Genomic DNA, 17721 nt, shown 5'->3' on the forward strand with positions numbered 1-17721 from the left:
AAAGAGCAGCCTGGCAGTTTTTGAAAAATTAAGTCAATAAGAAACACCTGATTTTAGTTGAATTGCCTTATACCCATGTGAGGGAAACACAGGTGTGGGTAATCTCAAAAATGCCCAAGCCTCTTGCAATCTAATGTCTAATTTGATTCATTATGTCAGTCTACATGAGAGAAAAGTATGATTCTGAAAATTGAACAATTTCAAAATTTCTAATAAATACATTCATTGACTCATCTACAGCGAAACGAGACAAACTGAAAAAATTTAGTGAAGTGATACAAAATGCATAAAATCTTAACATGTAAAGCAAGGACTGTTACACAATGCGATAGAAATATGCACTGAGGAATTAGAACACAGTAGGTTGCTTCAGCTGTACTCTGATCATTTGCGGCATTGTGGCCCAAGGTGAGACTAAGAAGAAAGGATAAAGTGTGGTCACCAAGATCATGCATCATTCAACCCTAGGGTGAAAGAAAACATCCATGTATATAGCATACCAAGTAAGTATAAAAGTGCTCCAGTATGACCAACTCCAAAAGAAAGCAATGCCTCCCTTATCTTGATCAATTATTGTCTGTCTCACAAATAAAGGAATCCAGTTAAAATGCTTACAATGATTCATTGATACAAGAGATTTCACTATGAAATACTCCAACCATCATAACTATAGATGCAAGATCTTCAATGTGATATTAATTCAGGGTTATTAAATTGAAACTAAAAGTGGCTCGCATTCATGGGAGAAAGGTGGCTTCATTGAATCAGGCAGAATTACTTGAAATAAAATGAGCACAAGTAATCAGGAAAAAGGAGACAAAGATAGTTACATTCGGATTCCAAATTACATTTGCACCGAGATTCATATATATTGATCTCAAATGTGCCACCAGCGTACATCTAACATTGACAGTGTGTAATCTTCCATAAAGGGTTATGCAATTAATGTACAAGCCAAAACATTACATCTTGCAGTATTCATGGTTCAGATTGCGACCGAAATGTCAAAAATTTGGTGACCTATTTTGTTTCTCTATTGTGCGAAAGTGAAACACTGAAACGATATGGCATGCAAATTGAGGGGTCTTCAATGTTTTAGTTTTTTCACCAAAATAGACCATATTTCGGTGCCATTTCTCCCATTCAGCCTCTCTGCGAAAGCAGGGGTAAGACTGCGTACATTATGAACCTCCCCAGACCCCACAGTGGCAGGAGCCTCGTGCACTGGGTACGCCCTTTTAAAGTTAAAAACATTACTCCCTTTGTCCCGCAAAGAAAGACCTTCCCATTTTGGGCTGTCCAAATTTCCATCATTCATATTAAGTAGTGAGTTTTAATTGATTTTACTGTTTGTCCCCTTCCATTGATAACCACAACCCATTTAATAGATTTCAAATAAATAGTTAAGGGAGGACAAAAATGGAAAGAAAAGGCTTATTATACTAATGCAATAATTGTCCTCCCTTAAACTTTGAGGTTTTTCAAAGGGGACAGTCATTGCAGGACAGAGAGAGTAACATTTAACTATGAACATTTTTTTAAACCTATAATTATATGTTAAATGACCTATCAACAATTACATATTAAATGGTTTAGCTACTTAAATTGTAAAGACCTTTTTCCCCAAATTTTTATAGGGAAAGGCAGTATTAAGAAACATAAACACTACAATCTATCCATACACTTTCACATCAAACATAAAAATATACTATGGTGACACTAAGACTGTAAGACGTACATATACTCTACAAGCCAGTATCTCTCCCCCCTCCCCCCTGCTCTATTATAAGTGGTATGAAATGTGCCAGAGTACATAGGCTCATTCAGGTTTACAACCATTTCAGACCAATGCTGTTAAACCATACTAAGATAACAAAATAAGTGAGAGAAACTGACTATAGATTCTAGCCAAAACAGCCAAATTTACTTGCTGAAATTGATAAGCTGGTCAAAGGGGCTCAGATCAGCAGAGTTTTTACCGGTATTTCAAGAATGGGGTTTCTCAATGTTGGTACTTACTCCTATTCAAAAAAATAAAGAAACAAACAAAAATTGAAGTTACTGCTTGAAGAAAAAAAATTATATACTTGAGAGACAATGTAATGTAAGACTAAACTAGGTCAGATTTAGTCCCAAATAACCCACAATAATTCTCAGCGGTCAACTAGAATAACCCCAACAGCAGGGTATAAACAGGGGTCGAAAACTCAAATGTAAGGCCAGGGCTGTATTCCAAAATCCAGCCACTCAATTGGGCTGATATTGATGTAAACTGGCTGTCTAAAACCAGCCGCAGGTGTAGGGATTCTTCCCTACACCAGCCTAAGTAACCATCGGGTAGGTGTAGGGATGAATCCCTACACTAGCAACAATCGTGGGGATTTTTAGTATTTGTTTTATTTTTATTGAGTTGTAATCTAATTAGGATTCCTAGTGCAAATCTGAATCCTAATTAGAAGTCCTATGTTTTATTTTTATTGAGTTATAATCTAATTAGGATTCCTAGTGCAAATCTGAATCCTAATTAGAAGTCCTAAGTCCTAGTTAGCGTTCCTATTTTGAGTCCTAGTCCTAGTTGGCATTCCTATTTCTATTTTGAGTCCTAGTCATAGTTAGGATTTATTTTATGTCCAGCCTTAAAGGCTATATAATGTAAAGAGCTCCATTCAAGGTTCGAGAACTCGGGTCTCGGTGGCATCTCGGCTAGGCCAGAAACCGAGTCGAGCCGAGATCTCGCCGAGATCTCGGCGAGTTGGTGCAATTTTTTTTTTTGGGACTCGGACCCCCAACTCGGTGGGTTGTACACATATTTTGGGTGCAAACTTGGTATCCAGCCTATTTCAGGCCATTTAAACACAATGGCATGCCCAGATTTGCCAAAAAACAAGTCCAAATATGAGTTTCACTTTGGACCATAGGTTGGTAGGCGACGAGTCGTACTAAAAGTCTAAAACAACATAATCTATATATAATTTAGTAAAACATAGCAAATTAGCAATCAAAACATTCTAATTAGCACACATCAATCAAACTCCATAGATTTGGGGAAGAAATAGAAAACACCTTTGAAATCTTGCAAATAGGTGATGATGCTCCAAATTGGCACTTGAATCTTCACTTTGGCACTTCAATCTAACTCCAAACAGTGCATTCCATCCAACAATCGAAAGAAAGAAGAAGAAATTTGAAGGAGAGGTTTTTTCCCCTTGGTTTAGAGCCTAAGAACTTCTGTTCCTGCTCTCTCTTATGTTGGAAATGGTTTTTGGGTGAAAATTGGGCTAAATACAACTAACTAGCATCTTTGGGCCCAACCGAGATCTCGCCGAGATCTCTGCGAGATATTGGTTTTTTTGTACTAAAAAAACCATGATTTTCACCTTCGAGATATCACCGAGATCTCGGCGAGATCTCGGTCGAGAAATTGTAGTTTTTTGTACCGACTAGGAACTCGACTCGGTTTTGCCCAAAACCGAGAAACTCGGCGAGATCTCGGCGAGATCTCGCGAGTTCTCGAACCTTGGCTCCATTGAGCCCCCCACGATTTAATGAAGAAGATTATTGCTTTAATGCATTCCACTGTCCTGAGATAGGCTGTGAAGGTGAGGCTGAGATAGCCTTCACTAGTTCACTGTTTTCTCTCCTTCGAGTGCATTCAAGTTTGTCAAGTTTGTTGCTGCCGATTGTGTGAAGGTTCAAAGATTAGTTACTCAGATCTGTTATCAGTCCAAGGATCCATCCAACACAAGTAAGCTTTCATCCCAACCCCCTAACCCTTCTTCTCCTATCCGTACCATCAAACCCTAACTCCATTAAGCCCTAACCCTAAGTTCATCTAATCCTCCATTCTGCCCTAACCGATTGCATTATACCCAAGCAGATTCTGGTTCTGGTTTTAGTTGGATTGACATCCATCTGGAATTACATTATTTGGTATCAAAGCCTAGCTATGGGTTCTCCAAAATCAAGTGATCCAACCACTCTACAGCAATCGGCTGAGATAGTCAAGGTTTTATCTGAAGATGTGAAGACCATCAAGCAACAGGTTGATGTCTTGTCACAACAAGGTCCTACCGCACCTCCACAAAGAAATATCACAAACTGAAGCTCGCTGCTTCATACACTAACAACCGACATCCACGTAGGTTACCACGAGGGTTCACACTACTGTAGACACACATGATCAACAACAATTCTACCTATGAAGAAGATGAAGATCACGATGGAAATCAGTATTACCATGATGATAAGCATAAGGTAAAACTGGATCTGAAGGAATATAACGGGAAACATGACCCTATTGCATTCCATGACTGGTTGAGTGCTCTAGATGACTACTTCAAGTGGTTTCGGTTGTCAAGACCGAAAGATGCAGCTGGCCACGACTAAGTTAACTGGAGGAGCCGGAGATTGGTGGCGTACACATGAAGACAAAGTTGATTCGTCGTCACATGGAACCAATTACTTGGGCAGCTATGAAAGAGATTCTCAAAGAGAAGTACTTACCTCCTTCTTATCAGAGGCGTTTGCATGATCAACTGAACACTATATGACAAGGTACCTTAACAGTTGAGGAGTATATTGATAAATTCAATGACTTACTCTCACGTACGGGTGTAGATGAGAATGATGACCAGCTTATATCCCGTTTCAAGTTGGGATTGAGGGTTGACATTAAAGACAAGATAGGCGTGGTTGAAATATATAATTTGAATCACTTGTTTTGAAAAGGCCATGGATGCTTGAAGATTTAATCAAGGCTGCCCCCGAAGATTCACACCGCAGTCCGGTGATATTAGGAGAACCTTTACTCCTAACAGATCTAGTGGTTTCCCTACCCGAGCTCCACCAACTACAGAGGAAAAGGGTAAGGCCCCCATGGGTAGTCAAACACCTAACAAGTATTTCCATTGCCAACAAGATGGTCATTATGCAAGGTACTGCCCCCAAAGAGGGAAGTCCAATTCAGTGATTGCAGCCATGGAAACTAGTCCAAATGTCCAAGTTTGTGACCCGCAGTTTAATGACAATTGGGCCGTTAATGCTGCTCTTGAGGGAGAAGACTATGATGATACTTTGGAAGACAAAATTTATGAGGTAAATGTAGTAACTCGCATTTTGGTTGCTGAATCTAAAGGAGAGGACTGGCGTCGACATTGCATCTTTTATACACTGATGGATAGCGGGACAGCAACAGCACAAGTGATCGTGGACAGTGGTAGTTGTGTCAACGTGGTTTCTAAAGCTTTTGTCATTGAAGAGAAGCTTAAAGCTGAACCTCACCCACAACCATACAAGGTATCCTTACTTAATAATGATACTTTAGAGGTTAATCAGCGATGCTCAGTGCCACTCAAGATTTCTGGTTACGAGGAGAATGTCTGGTGTGATATAATTCCTATGATTCTGACTGATGTCTTACTTGGGAGACCATGGATGTATGATAACAATGTATTGACGGGAGGTACAAAAAATCAGTGTTTCTTTGACTTCAAAGGGAAACCACTGGTTCTCAACCCCCTCAATGTACCATTGATGAAGCCAAGGCTTAGAGCTGCCCAGCTGAAGCGACAACAGGTCTTGAAAACTATTGACAATAGACAGCCAATGAAAGGAGGGTCAAGCAGCAAGGCACCACATGCTAGTACTAGTACTACTAAAGCACAACCCATGGAGCAACGAATTCTGTCCCTGCCTCACCGAGAATTCCTTACTACAAGTGAAGAGACAGGGTTGATACTAGCCCTGGTCACAAGAGCAGTGTCACCAACCCCTACCACTATTCATCCCAAATCCATAAAAGATCTGCTTGATGATTTCTCAGATCTAGTACCAGACGATCTTCCAGATGAGCTACCTCTTATGAGGGATATTCAGCATGCCATTGATCTAGTACCAGGTTCGGTGCTACCAAATCTGCCCACTTATCGTCTCAGCCCTACTGAGCATGCCGAGCTCAAGAGACAAGTGGATGACCTGATTCGCAAGGGGTTTATTGTTGAGAGCATGAGCCCATGTGCTGTTCCAGCATTACTTACTCCAAAGAAAGATGGTACATGGAGGATGTGTATTGATAGCAGGGCAATAAACAAGATCACCGTCAAATACAGGTTTCCTATTCCAAGACTTGACGACATGTTAGACATGCTCACAGGTGCTTCCATCTTTTCGAAGATTGACTTAAAGAGCGGATATCATTAGATTCGGGTCTGCCCAGGAGATGAGTGGAAGACTGCTTTCAAGACAAAGGATGGTCTATATGAATGGAAGGTGATGCCTTTCGGTCTCACAAATGCTCCTAGCACCTTCATGCGTGTAATGACACAGGTACTTCGTCCATTCATCGCCGAGGTTGAAGCTGATCCGGAGAAAGTGCAAAGCATAGTCGATTGGCCAGTGCCACACACCTTGACAGAGGTTAGGAGTTTCCACGGCCTAGCATCTTTTTATTGGCGTTTTATTCGGAACTTCAGCGGCATCATGGCACCCATTACTGAGTGCATGCGAGAAAGTAAGGGCAAATTCCAGTGGACACCGGCTGCTACCAAAGCATTTTCCTTGATCAAGCAAAAGATGACCGAGGCACCTGTTCTACGACTCCCAAACTTTGATGTCATATTTGAGGTGGCTACAGATGCATCCCATGTTGGGATTGGAGGAGTTCTCATGCAATCAAATCATCCCAATGCCTTCTATAGTGAGAAACTCAACGATGCTAAGCGGCGTTATTCTACCTATGATTTGGAGCTTTATGCAGTGATCCAGATTATAAAGCATTGGAGACACTACCTTGTGGGCAAAGAATTTATTCTATACTCTGACCATGAGGCCCTTAAGTATCTCCATTCTCAGCGATCCATAAGCAACCGCCAAGCTAAATGGATCACCTATCTCCAGGAGTTTCATTTCGTTCTGAAGTACAAGGCAGGCAAAGAGAACTAGGTCGCTGATGCGCTAAGTCGGAAAGTTCTCACCCTATCCACCTCTTCTACTCACAGCACAGGCATCGAACATATCAGAGATGAGTACACGGCTGATGTTGATTTTTTCCCCATTCATACTACATTACAGCAAGGCGGAACTGATGCCAAATACTCCCTACGTGATGGATATCTCTTCTTCGGGACACGCCTATGTATCCCTAACACATCCTTTCGGCAGCACCTCATTAGGGAACTACATGGCGGTGGCATGGGAGGGCATTTTGGCATTAGCAAAACATATGCTGCAGTTGCTGATTTGTATTATTGGCCACATCTTCAGCGTGACGTCCAAAAGGTGATTCAGCGTTGTCGAGATTGTCAGCTTGCCAAGGGTGATAAGCAAAACACGGGCCTCTACACACCTCTTCCAGTGCCTCATGCACCCTGGTTACATATCCGCATGGATTTCGTTCTCGGCCTCCCATCTACACGGGAGCGTCATGACTCTATATTTGTGGTGGTGGACAGGTTTTCGAAAATGGCTCATTTCATTCCCTGTCGGAAGACATTTGATGCCAGTCACATCGCCAAGCTCTTCTTCAAAGAGGTAGTACGTATTCATGGGCTACCCGAGTCTATTGTTTCTGATCGTGATGTCAAATTCACTAGCTATTTTTGGAAGACCTTGTGGATGAAGACCAATACCAAGCTGAAGTTCTCCACCGCCTTTCATCCTCAGACAGATGGGCAGACTGAAGTGGTTAATCGCAGTTTAGGCAATCTCCTCCGATGTCCCGTTCGTGATCATGCGAAAGATTGGCCTTCTGTCCTTGATATTGCCGAGTTCGCGTACAATAGTTCTGTCAATCGGACCACTGGCCGTACTCCATTTGAGATTGTTTTGGGTCTGCAACCCAAGCGCCCCGTGGACTTGCTTCCTCTTCCTCCTCATGTTCGTGTTAGTGTGGACGCTGATGAGTTCCTCCGCCACATCACCGAGGTCCATACCGACGTTCGCCGACGCATTGCTATTAACAATGAAGGTTACAAGGCAGCAGCTGATCGTCATCGCCGATACGTGGAATTCCAACCTGGTGATTTGGTGATGGTCCGTATTTCTCCTGAGCGACTTCCTCCTGGAGCCAATCACAAGCTCCACCCTCGCAAAATGGGTCCTTTCAAGGTGCAACAACGCATTGGGACCAATGCCTATATGCTCGAGCTTCCTCCGTCTATGAAGATTAACAATGTTTTCAACGTGGCCGATCTCACTCTTTATGTCGGCCACCATTCGGACGACGGTGATACTGCACATGCTCTCCGCCTCCCACAGTTTACCACTCCTACTGCTGATGTCATTGAGAATGTGCTTGATAACAAGTTTACTACCATGCGGGGTGGTCGCGGCTATTACTCTTTCCTTGTTAAATGGAAGGATCGCCCTGATAGTGACAGTACTTGGATTCACGCCGACGACTTCAGGCGCCTTGATCCTGATCTCTACGAGCACTACATGTCTTTCATCCATTCGTCGGAGACGAATGTTTTTGAGAAGGGGGGAGTTGATGTAAACTGGCTGTCTAAAACCAGCCGCAGGTGTAGGGATTCTTCCCTACACCAGCCTAAGTAACCATCGGGTAGGTGAATCCCTACACTAGCAACAATCGTGGGGATTTTTAGTATTTGTTTTATTTTTATTGAGTTGTAATCTAATTAGGATTCCTAGTGCAAATCTGAATCCTAATTAGAAGTCCTAAGTCCTAGTTAGCGTTCCTATTTTGAGTCCTAGTCATAGTTAGGATTTATTTTATGTCCAGCCTTAAAGGCTATATAATGTAAAGAGCTCCATTGAGCCCCCCACGATTTAATGAAGAAGATTATTGCTTTAATGCATTCCACTGTCCTGAGATAGGCTGTGAAGGTGAGGCTGAGATAGCCTTCACTAGTTCACTGTTTTCTCTCCTTCGAGTGCATTCAAGTTTGTCAAGTTTGTTGCTGCCGATTGTGTGAAGGTTCAAAGATTAGTTACTCAGATCTGTTATCAGTCCAAGGATCCATCCAACACAAGTAAGCTTTCATCCCAACCCCCTAACCCTTCTTCTCCTATCCGTACCATCAAACCCTAACTCCATTAAGCCCTAACCCTAAGTTCATCTAATCCTCCATTCTGCCCTAACCGATTGCATTATACCCAAGCAGATTCTGGTTCTGGTTTTAGTTGGATTGACATCCATCTGGAATTACATTAGATATCAAGGTCGAGTGCAAGTCCTAGGATATTCAACAAACCCTCCAAACAGGAACAAAATAGGATGAGCAGATCACAGGTTATCAACAGGTCACAAAATTAGAAAGTATGGATCAGTGTGTAGAAAAACCAAACCAGCCAATAGAATAGAACCAATCTCAGGTTGAGTGATGTTTGTATGGAGGAGAAGCATTACAGAAGATTCCAATCAATTCTGATGGTGAGGTTGAGAGATGTAGAAGTTGCACCAAAATAGAAGGTTAAGGCCTCAGGCCAAACCAACCACCAGCAGGGTCTCAGGTTGGGATCGAGTGCAGGCCTCCTTGACAGGGATCAGCCCTCCAAAACTCAGCCAAGTCTGATCAGGGGTTGCCAAGTAATGATCCTCACAAGTTGCAGCAGCAAGACTGAATTGCAGGAGCAGCAACAGCCTCAATCGAATGGGAGAAACAGCAGCAGTGGAGGCACTCAAGTGTTCTTCTTCAATGGCTGAGCAGTCACAAAATACAACAGGAGCACAGAGATCGATGAAGAGACAGAGAAGGTGAAGGAGACAAAAAATAGAAGGTCGGGGGATAGGTGGATTTAGCTCTCCCAGCCAGGCTCCTTAAGCCCTTAAAGTCTTCACACATAACTTGAGAGAAAGTTCATAGTTGCAGCAAAGCAAAACTGATTTCATTCAACTGGTAAATCATGGGGGAGGCTTGAACAGCCCTTACAATAAATAGCATGGTACAAGATCTCGCTATTTCCTCCGTTTTGGCAGCTCTCGAGACGAAACTGTATGCGATATCAAAAACATACAATATCTCGGCCGAGATCTCGACCTATCTCTCGGTCTCGACTCGAACTAGACCTATATCTCGGTCGAAATCTCGCCTCCTCTCGCCAATCTCGGTCTGTTATGAAGGGAAAACCCAACTTTGGTGGATTTTTTTTGGCACATCCCACCTCTAAGTGAAGATTAAAGCCTGTGGATTCAACATTCAAGCTTCAACATCAAGAAAGGGAATTGGTTTGCTTCTCAAAAACATGGTTATGTAACTATTCATCTAAAAAATAATTTTTTTCATAGAATCATGATCAATGCTTGTTTGTTGATTATGTACTTATTATGTGTGACACAATGTCCACCGATCATTTTTTTCATAGAAACATGATCAAAATAGTGAAAAATATCTGTTTTACCTTCAGCCACACGTTTCAGTACTAGCTACTCTCAAATGGTAGGATTTGTTACTCACTTATACTTGTATTTGTTTAACCTATGTAATGTAGTCCTAGGTAGGTAGGAGACCTACTGGGAGCCAGATAACAGGATCAATAGCAAAAGGGGTTGCTGGTTCGAATGGACAGCACTAAGTTTTAGGTTAATTCTAGGGTTTAGGATGGGAATTTGGGAATGGTTCTTATATGGCTTTAATATGCAAGTCTAGGGGGTCATTATGGGATAAAAATAATTGGATTTGGTTAAGTTTAAAATTCCTGCAGAATTAGAGTTAGGGTTTTAGGAATTAGGAAATAGGCTGAATTTAGGGTTTCTAATGGTCAGATGGGACTCAAATTGGGATCGAGTGTAGGAGGGAGAGGGAGGGATGTTTGCTGGAAGTTTGGCACAGATCTGATGGTTGAAAAAATGCTTGGGGATCAAGCTAAAATTCGAAGGAATAGTTGCAGGTTTAATGGAGGGGATGGAAGGCTGGCTTTAGTGATCTGATTGGGTCGATGGGAAAGGATGGATTAGGGTAGAGGATGAAGAGGGGAAGGATACATGCAGGAAACTAAAATTACTTACTGGTTTGATCTCCTTCAAAGGCAGCAGCAGCAGCTTGAAGAAGCTCGATTGAAGAAGAAGAAGAACCTCCCGGTACTGGACAGACGCAAGGAATCGTGAGAGTCCACTCACCCTTCACCTTGAGATCCACAAGGCAACACTCACACAAGGGAGCAATGGCATCAGCAGCAAAGCAGCAACAAAATTGTATTTTTAAAACTCAAAAATTATGTGGGGGAGCCTCCCACGTTTTCTATTAATAATAAGGGCCTAAGGGCCAAGTCCTAATACAATTTAAATTCCTTCTCTCTTCCAAAATCGTGGAAGGAGTGTGAGTCTAATAAACAACTTAAAACAAAAAGACCTATTTACCCTAACAACTTAAAACACTTTAAATAGCTGAGATTCCTAAGCAACCAATAGGACATAAGATCCTACTAGCCAATAGGAACACTTCACTTAAATTGGACCAAATTGAACCAATTGGATCCAACCAATTTGAGCCGGTTCAATTACAAAATAGAATATAAAACTACGTATAACTGAAATAAACTAAGTATAGGCTATACTAAGGCTCCTACTATAACCCTAGGTTTAGGGTGGCTTCTTCATTTCGAGGAGGCTTGGATCTTCATCACTGTGTCTCTTACTTTCTTTCCAAGTTTCTAACAATTATTAACAAACCGTCGAACCATCACCATATATGATTATGAAATATGAATATAATGCCTAATGCTTAAATGGTTTATAGTTTGATGTATTATAATTCCTAATGCTTTTTTAAGTTGTTTTACACCTCTACTTTAATTATACGAGTTCTAAATAGTGTGTGGCTTAGCCTAGGGTAGACTTCACATACGCTGTAGACTATCAATTTAGGGTCCGAAGTCAAAGTACCATTTTGGGTTTGAATTTGTAAAAACTAATGTTCCCACTGTGTTTAAAAGGCCTAAAATAGGTTGGATGTCAAGTTTCAGGATCTATCTTGGCCATATGGCCATCGAAACCCACCATCGAGCTGAGACAGGAAAAAATGCAAGATCTCGATATATCTTGGTTTCATGGACTGGCGAAACCGAGTTCTAAAACCTCGACAAATAGAGAGCAAAGACTTGCTCCTCAAGCAAAACAGAAAATAGAAACTTGAATTATTATTCACTCTAAAAAATTAGAAACTACTCTAAATACTGACTGACTAACTTGGAAATAAAATAAGATACTTCACTCCTCAAGTGGGGACCACCATAAGTGACAATCGGCCCTCACTTGAGTTACAAAATATTGACAAGTATACCTCCCCCCCACGATTATGGGTTTGAGAGACCCAGCAACTCCCAGCTCAGTTGGGCTGGCCCAACTTAAAGTTGGTTGGCACTATGGCCCATGGGGTTGGTCCACCAATTGGTGAAGTGAACCAGCCCTTCTCCCATGTGTTCTCTTAGAGTACTTCTTGCCAAATAGCTTGCCTTCTGCATCACAATGTCAATAGCTTGCCTTCTGCATCATTTGTCTTACATCCACAAGTATAGATTTTGAAATGATTTACTTAATACCAAATTACTTATTGCTTGTCCCACCCAACAAGAAAATAAAATCAAACTTCCTAAAATATCCCTCTACACATTGTATCCATAAATTAAGGCTAAAGTTAAGGCTTGTGCAAGGTAGAGGAGAAGATGAATAGAATGTATCTCTTCTTCCATGGATTTAGTTTGGCTAGGAAAGATAAGTTTGAACTAAATTGATTTCTTCAATTACGATATCTCCCAAGAACAGGAGACACTTTAACGGTAAGCGTGTACGATCCTCGAGATCAAGTGTTATTCTCCTTTCACTTCCCCAGTTCTCCAGGTTTTTGCTCCATCGATTTTCTTCCTGTAAATTAGTACTCTCTGAACATTGTTGACGACAACGACGGTGGTGATATGACAATTGGGATTGTGAAATAAAAATTAAAAATCAGACTCCACCATATTAAAATTCACTTCCATTTTCAAGCTTAGAACTTGTTCTCGAAATTCTATCATGAATGACAATGAAACTTGTACCCACAGGCTCCACCATAAAACCTGCAGATCACCTTTGGTAGTCTGGTTGGACAAAGATGGAGAGTCAAATGACTCAAATCATTTTACATGGTTTCAAAATTCAAACGGCTTTATAGATATTGCGTCAATAACATAATTTGCAACTCATAGAGGAAGAGAGGGAGCTTGGGCTCTTATAGGTTAAGTTAAAAAACAGGAAAGGTACGGAAAGCGAGGAGAGATTGAGATGTTTGGAAAGTTAATAGAGAAAGGGTTGGACGACAGCCAACTCCAAAATTAAACCTCTCACTTTAATGTAATGGACTCCCATGAAGAACTCTCTCTCTATATATATATATATACATAATATACCTTTAAAGCGTCTCCTGTTCTTGGGAGATTATGTAATGGAAGACGAATCAATTTAGTTCAAAGTTATCCTTCCAAGCAAAACTAAATCCATGGAAAGAAGAGACACATTCTCTTCATCCTCTCCTCTACCTAACATGAGCCTTAACTTTAACCTTAATTTATGGATAGAAGTGATGTAAAGGGGTATTCTAGGAAGTTTTATTTTATTTTCTTGTTAAGCGAGACGAGAATTTGGGAATTAAGTAAATCTTTTCAAAATCTATACTTGTAGATGTAAAATAAATTTTAAACCTACTTATCTTGTAATTACTTTTCTTATCTCGTGCACTGGACAATTTCTCCTTTTTTATTCACATGCATGTGATTCCATCCCTCAGTGTACCAAAATTCTGTATATAAGCAAATAACAAAGTAAGAAAGAGAATCAAAGGTCACAATATGTCTTCTTTAGAATTAAATATGTTCGACATATACCCAAGGCTCTCACTGATCTGTCACGTGGCAGATATTGGGTCGAATACTTAACATCCTATGGTCGAACCTATATTATTTATTTAAGGTGTATTATGCTTCAAAAAATATATATTTTGCATATATTCTAAGCATATCTATATGTTTCTGAAGTGTTTCAATGTGTATCTTTAGCGTGTCTTATGTCTCCCTAATACGATACGTCACGTAAAATCACCCTTCCAATATGATACCCGATGCCGATACTTAAATCCTTGGCCATAAATGTCTCGAGTAGATATTAATGCCATTTTTCAATTAAATAATCCACTGAGAAAAGGATTCATTCAAATAATGTACAACAATAGCGGAGCTAAGGTATAACTGGCTGCAGGCCATTTTACTGCGGGCTTTAAATTTTCTGGAAACCTCGTCTCTATATCAGAATTTACATTATTGAAAAATCACAAACCGAAGCCAATAAACTAATCATCCAGCTAATCTTTCTCCAGTCTCCACCATGTCCAACGATTGAATATTGATCTTCGAAACTGCAGTGATTCTCTCTTTCATAACCCTAATCGTGTTTCCTATAATCCAATAAAATGAAAGAGGAGCCCATAAATTTGCATCCAAACATAGATTCGCTACTTCTCCATGCAAGTACGCAATGGATCCAAAACATCAAAGCCAAAGGTTGTGGTAAGATTGAAGTTCATTGCCAACACTTGAAAAACAAATAAGAGCTTTTCACTACCGAGTTTCCTCACCTAAACCAGAAAGCACTCCCATTTCTCTGAGATCCATTGCCCAGTGAAACACCACATCCATCTCGAATCGGCGCCTTCTATCTCATCTCCGACAAATTCTTCCTATGGCACATCCCCATTCTGATGTATGCCCTATGAGAAAATGCTCCTCTGCCCCTTTCCTCCCCTTATCCTGCTACCTTTTCAGTTTTAACCCCTTTGGACCAGACAAAACAATACTTGTTAATTCAAGTGGCAACTGACCTCAACTGACTAGGCCTTCTCCCAATTATTCAAGGTTGGTTGCAAAAACCATATTCCTCCATCCCAATTCCCAAATTATTAAGACCAAATCCCATTATGCCCTTGATCTTCCGGACAAACATTGAAACTTTGTTAGGCCTCATACAAGAAGAAGCATAATCACATAATTTCATTTAGCAACTTCACCAGAAACAGATGTTCGGACTTGTGGATCAAAATAACTGAAGCAGGGAGTGACTTAAAGATCCTTTCAATTAATCCATCCAACTCAAGCATGAAATTAAACTGAATTATACTGCAATTTTACTGATTAGTCCCAGCTCAATCACCAAAGTTCAACACATCAGCTTCTTTTTTTTTCTTAGTGAATTGCCATAAACCCCATCTGCTTCCCAAATTAATCCAGACGAGACCCAATTAATTTATCAAATAATGCAACAAAACAACCATCCGATCCCAGTTGGTTCAATTTCTAAAGGATATATGTATAATCAACTAAAATAATGATTAAAATTAACAGGGGGAAAAGGGAATGACGAAGGAGCATGTCTAGGTGGGGGGGGATCTAAGAAGCGAAAGGGATATATTACAGGATGGGCAAGGATCAAAATTCTTACCGCCCAAATGTCGGCAGGAACGAGGATGATGATGGAGAGGGAACAGAACCAAGCGTATCCAACAGTGAAGAGGACGTAGCGAGGGATGTTAGGACCGGCGAAGTACCTCAACGTCAGTATCACCATGCCCAGCGTGAGGGGAAGCGAGATCATATAGAAAATCCACATCTCTCTCTCTCTCTCTCTCTCCCTCCTCAAAAGTGAACAAGAGAACGAATAAGAACGAATTTGCAGAGGAGTGAAAGCAAGTCAGGATTCAGGGTGAAATATAAATTATTGATGGAAGAAAAAGAGGGAGGAGGAGGTGGCTTCAGAAGCTTTTGACGTGAAAGCGAACGGAAAAGGAATAAGAAAAGAAGGAGAGGAGGGGGAGAGACCCGGTCATGCAGATCGAAAGACCGGGCACCTCCAATTGCTCCTATTCTCTTTTCTTCTGTTTTCTTCTCTTCTCGTCCAATTAAAGTCCCCCTATGCCATCTTGACTCCGTTTGGCCTCTGCACTTCGCAGATCGAATTGGAATCGGCGGGATTGGTCGATTCGAATATTCCACCCGATTCCTCGACCCATGAATTGGATCCGGCTACCGATCCAGGTGATTGTGTAAAACTATAAATTACTTAAATTTATTTTAATAATATTTTAAATATATAATTTTATTTCCATTTAAATGCGTAAATTTCTATAACCAATTATAAAATGGTTCGGAATAAGTAATATAATTATGTGCGATAATGATTACAAAAACATTTTAAATTTAAAAAATTTACTTGATTTGTTTTTAATTTTCCTTGTAACCAATGGAGAGGAGCGGTTTTTGGTCTATCTACACACCCAAAGCCTTCAAAAAAACAACACATGTTATATTTGAGATAGTTAGAGATGAGATTAAATTTTTAAATGAACAAGCATAACTCGAAACAAAATTTGAACAAAATACTATAATGTAATGAATGAAAATTGTCCTTCTAATTGAAATTTTTTAGAATTTTATTATTGATCGTAAAGAGTGAAGAATGCCGACAAGCTACGTAGCATATCCTGGTACCTCTCAGTCTATCTCTATCCATTTTAGTATGAAAATGACACATATTTGTACCTTATTATTGGGGGGGGGGGGGGGGGGGGAAGATAGCCACATGGAGGCATTAGCATACATTACACAGTCAAACATGAAAGTAAATCCCAATCATATATTAGGTATTTTATTTGTTGAGAATACAAAATTCATTGAGAATTAAGAGCAGTAGAGATTAACAACGTTGTTAGTAAAAATATATTGTATCTTATATTAGATTGTATTATAGTGTTTAACATTAATGAAAAAATTAATTAAACAATTGAAACATACTTTTTTTTTTTTTTTTTGTTAATTGGTTTTCTTGTTGACACCTAGGGATGTGTCAAACTAGTTTCCACCATATTTTATATTTTTATTTTACCCTTCTCTCCAGTGTACAATATCACAAGAGGTGGTACAATGTTATGTGCCTAGTGGGGCTCAATCTAGTGTATGTGGGTGTTAGATTGGACCAACTTAATATGAAAAAGATCCTTGCGGCTCGTTGCCGGTTGCACATGCGATGCAGACTCAAGGCGCGTGCATTGGCCTAACCCTCGCTCGGCAAGGTGCTCGGAGGGGTAAGATGGTCAATGCGCGTCGCCTTGAGTCCGTGCTACACGTGCGCTGGAAAGTGCCGCACGGCAACACCAAATATGAGTCCAACTTCAGATAGAATAAATTAAAGGGTTTAATTTAACATGTTCCAATTAGGGTGTCAGCCAGGTCGGGCTCGGTCGGGTGGTCGCCTATCGGGCTCACCATGTGCAGTTGCACCGTGTTCGACCATTTAAGTATTCGGTCCGGGCCATGTCGCTCGTCGGGGTTCGTCGGTGTCGGTCTTTAATCGGGTCTTAACGGGTTGTGGGCCTATTTAATTCTTAATCGCCTTACCGGGTCTTAATCGAGCATTTCGAATTAAATTCCTACTTGAAAAAATAAAGAGAAAAGAAATGGGTTTCACCAAAACACATTCAAGACCCAAACCAAATCCAATTTTTCAAACCATAATCTTTTACTCGAACTTATGTTTATTAGTTTCTACCAAAAAAATGAAAAACTTATGTTTATTAGTTTTTATTTACCGATTTGTTTCTTGTTGTAATTATAATTAACTCAAATTTATGAAGTGCTTATGCTTATCACTCAATCATCATTGACGTGATGGGTTCGTTCGCTATTTGTTTTCTCTTTGGAGCAAGAACACCCCCCCTTTTGTATATGTCTGGTTCGATACTATGA

General features: G+C 40.5%; 1 protein-coding gene across 4 annotated transcripts in view; it reads right to left on the reverse strand.

Moving 5' to 3' along the window:
• Nucleotides 1-15606, reverse strand: part of LOC122642773 (LMBR1 domain-containing protein 2 homolog) — a 40234-nt gene extending 24628 nt beyond the window's left edge. For 2 of the 4 annotated variants that reach the window (XM_043836362.1, XM_043836354.1), the window contains exons 1-2: nucleotides 15422-15606; nucleotides 501-577 (exon numbers count right to left, since the gene is read on the reverse strand). In XM_043836362.1, coding sequence (XP_043692297.1) covers nucleotides 501-577; nucleotides 15422-15589 — 245 coding nt within the window. In that variant the 5' untranslated portion in view covers nucleotides 15590-15606. The remainder of the gene's footprint in view (nucleotides 1-500; nucleotides 578-15421) is intronic. The other 2 variants (XM_043836372.1, XM_043836380.1) reach the window with 1 other exon arrangement.
• Nucleotides 15607-17721: the final 2115 nt, after the last annotated feature.

This window comes from Telopea speciosissima, chromosome 1, assembly GCF_018873765.1.
Source record: "Telopea speciosissima isolate NSW1024214 ecotype Mountain lineage chromosome 1, Tspe_v1, whole genome shotgun sequence".
Taxonomy (NCBI): Eukaryota; Viridiplantae; Streptophyta; class Magnoliopsida; order Proteales; family Proteaceae; genus Telopea; species Telopea speciosissima.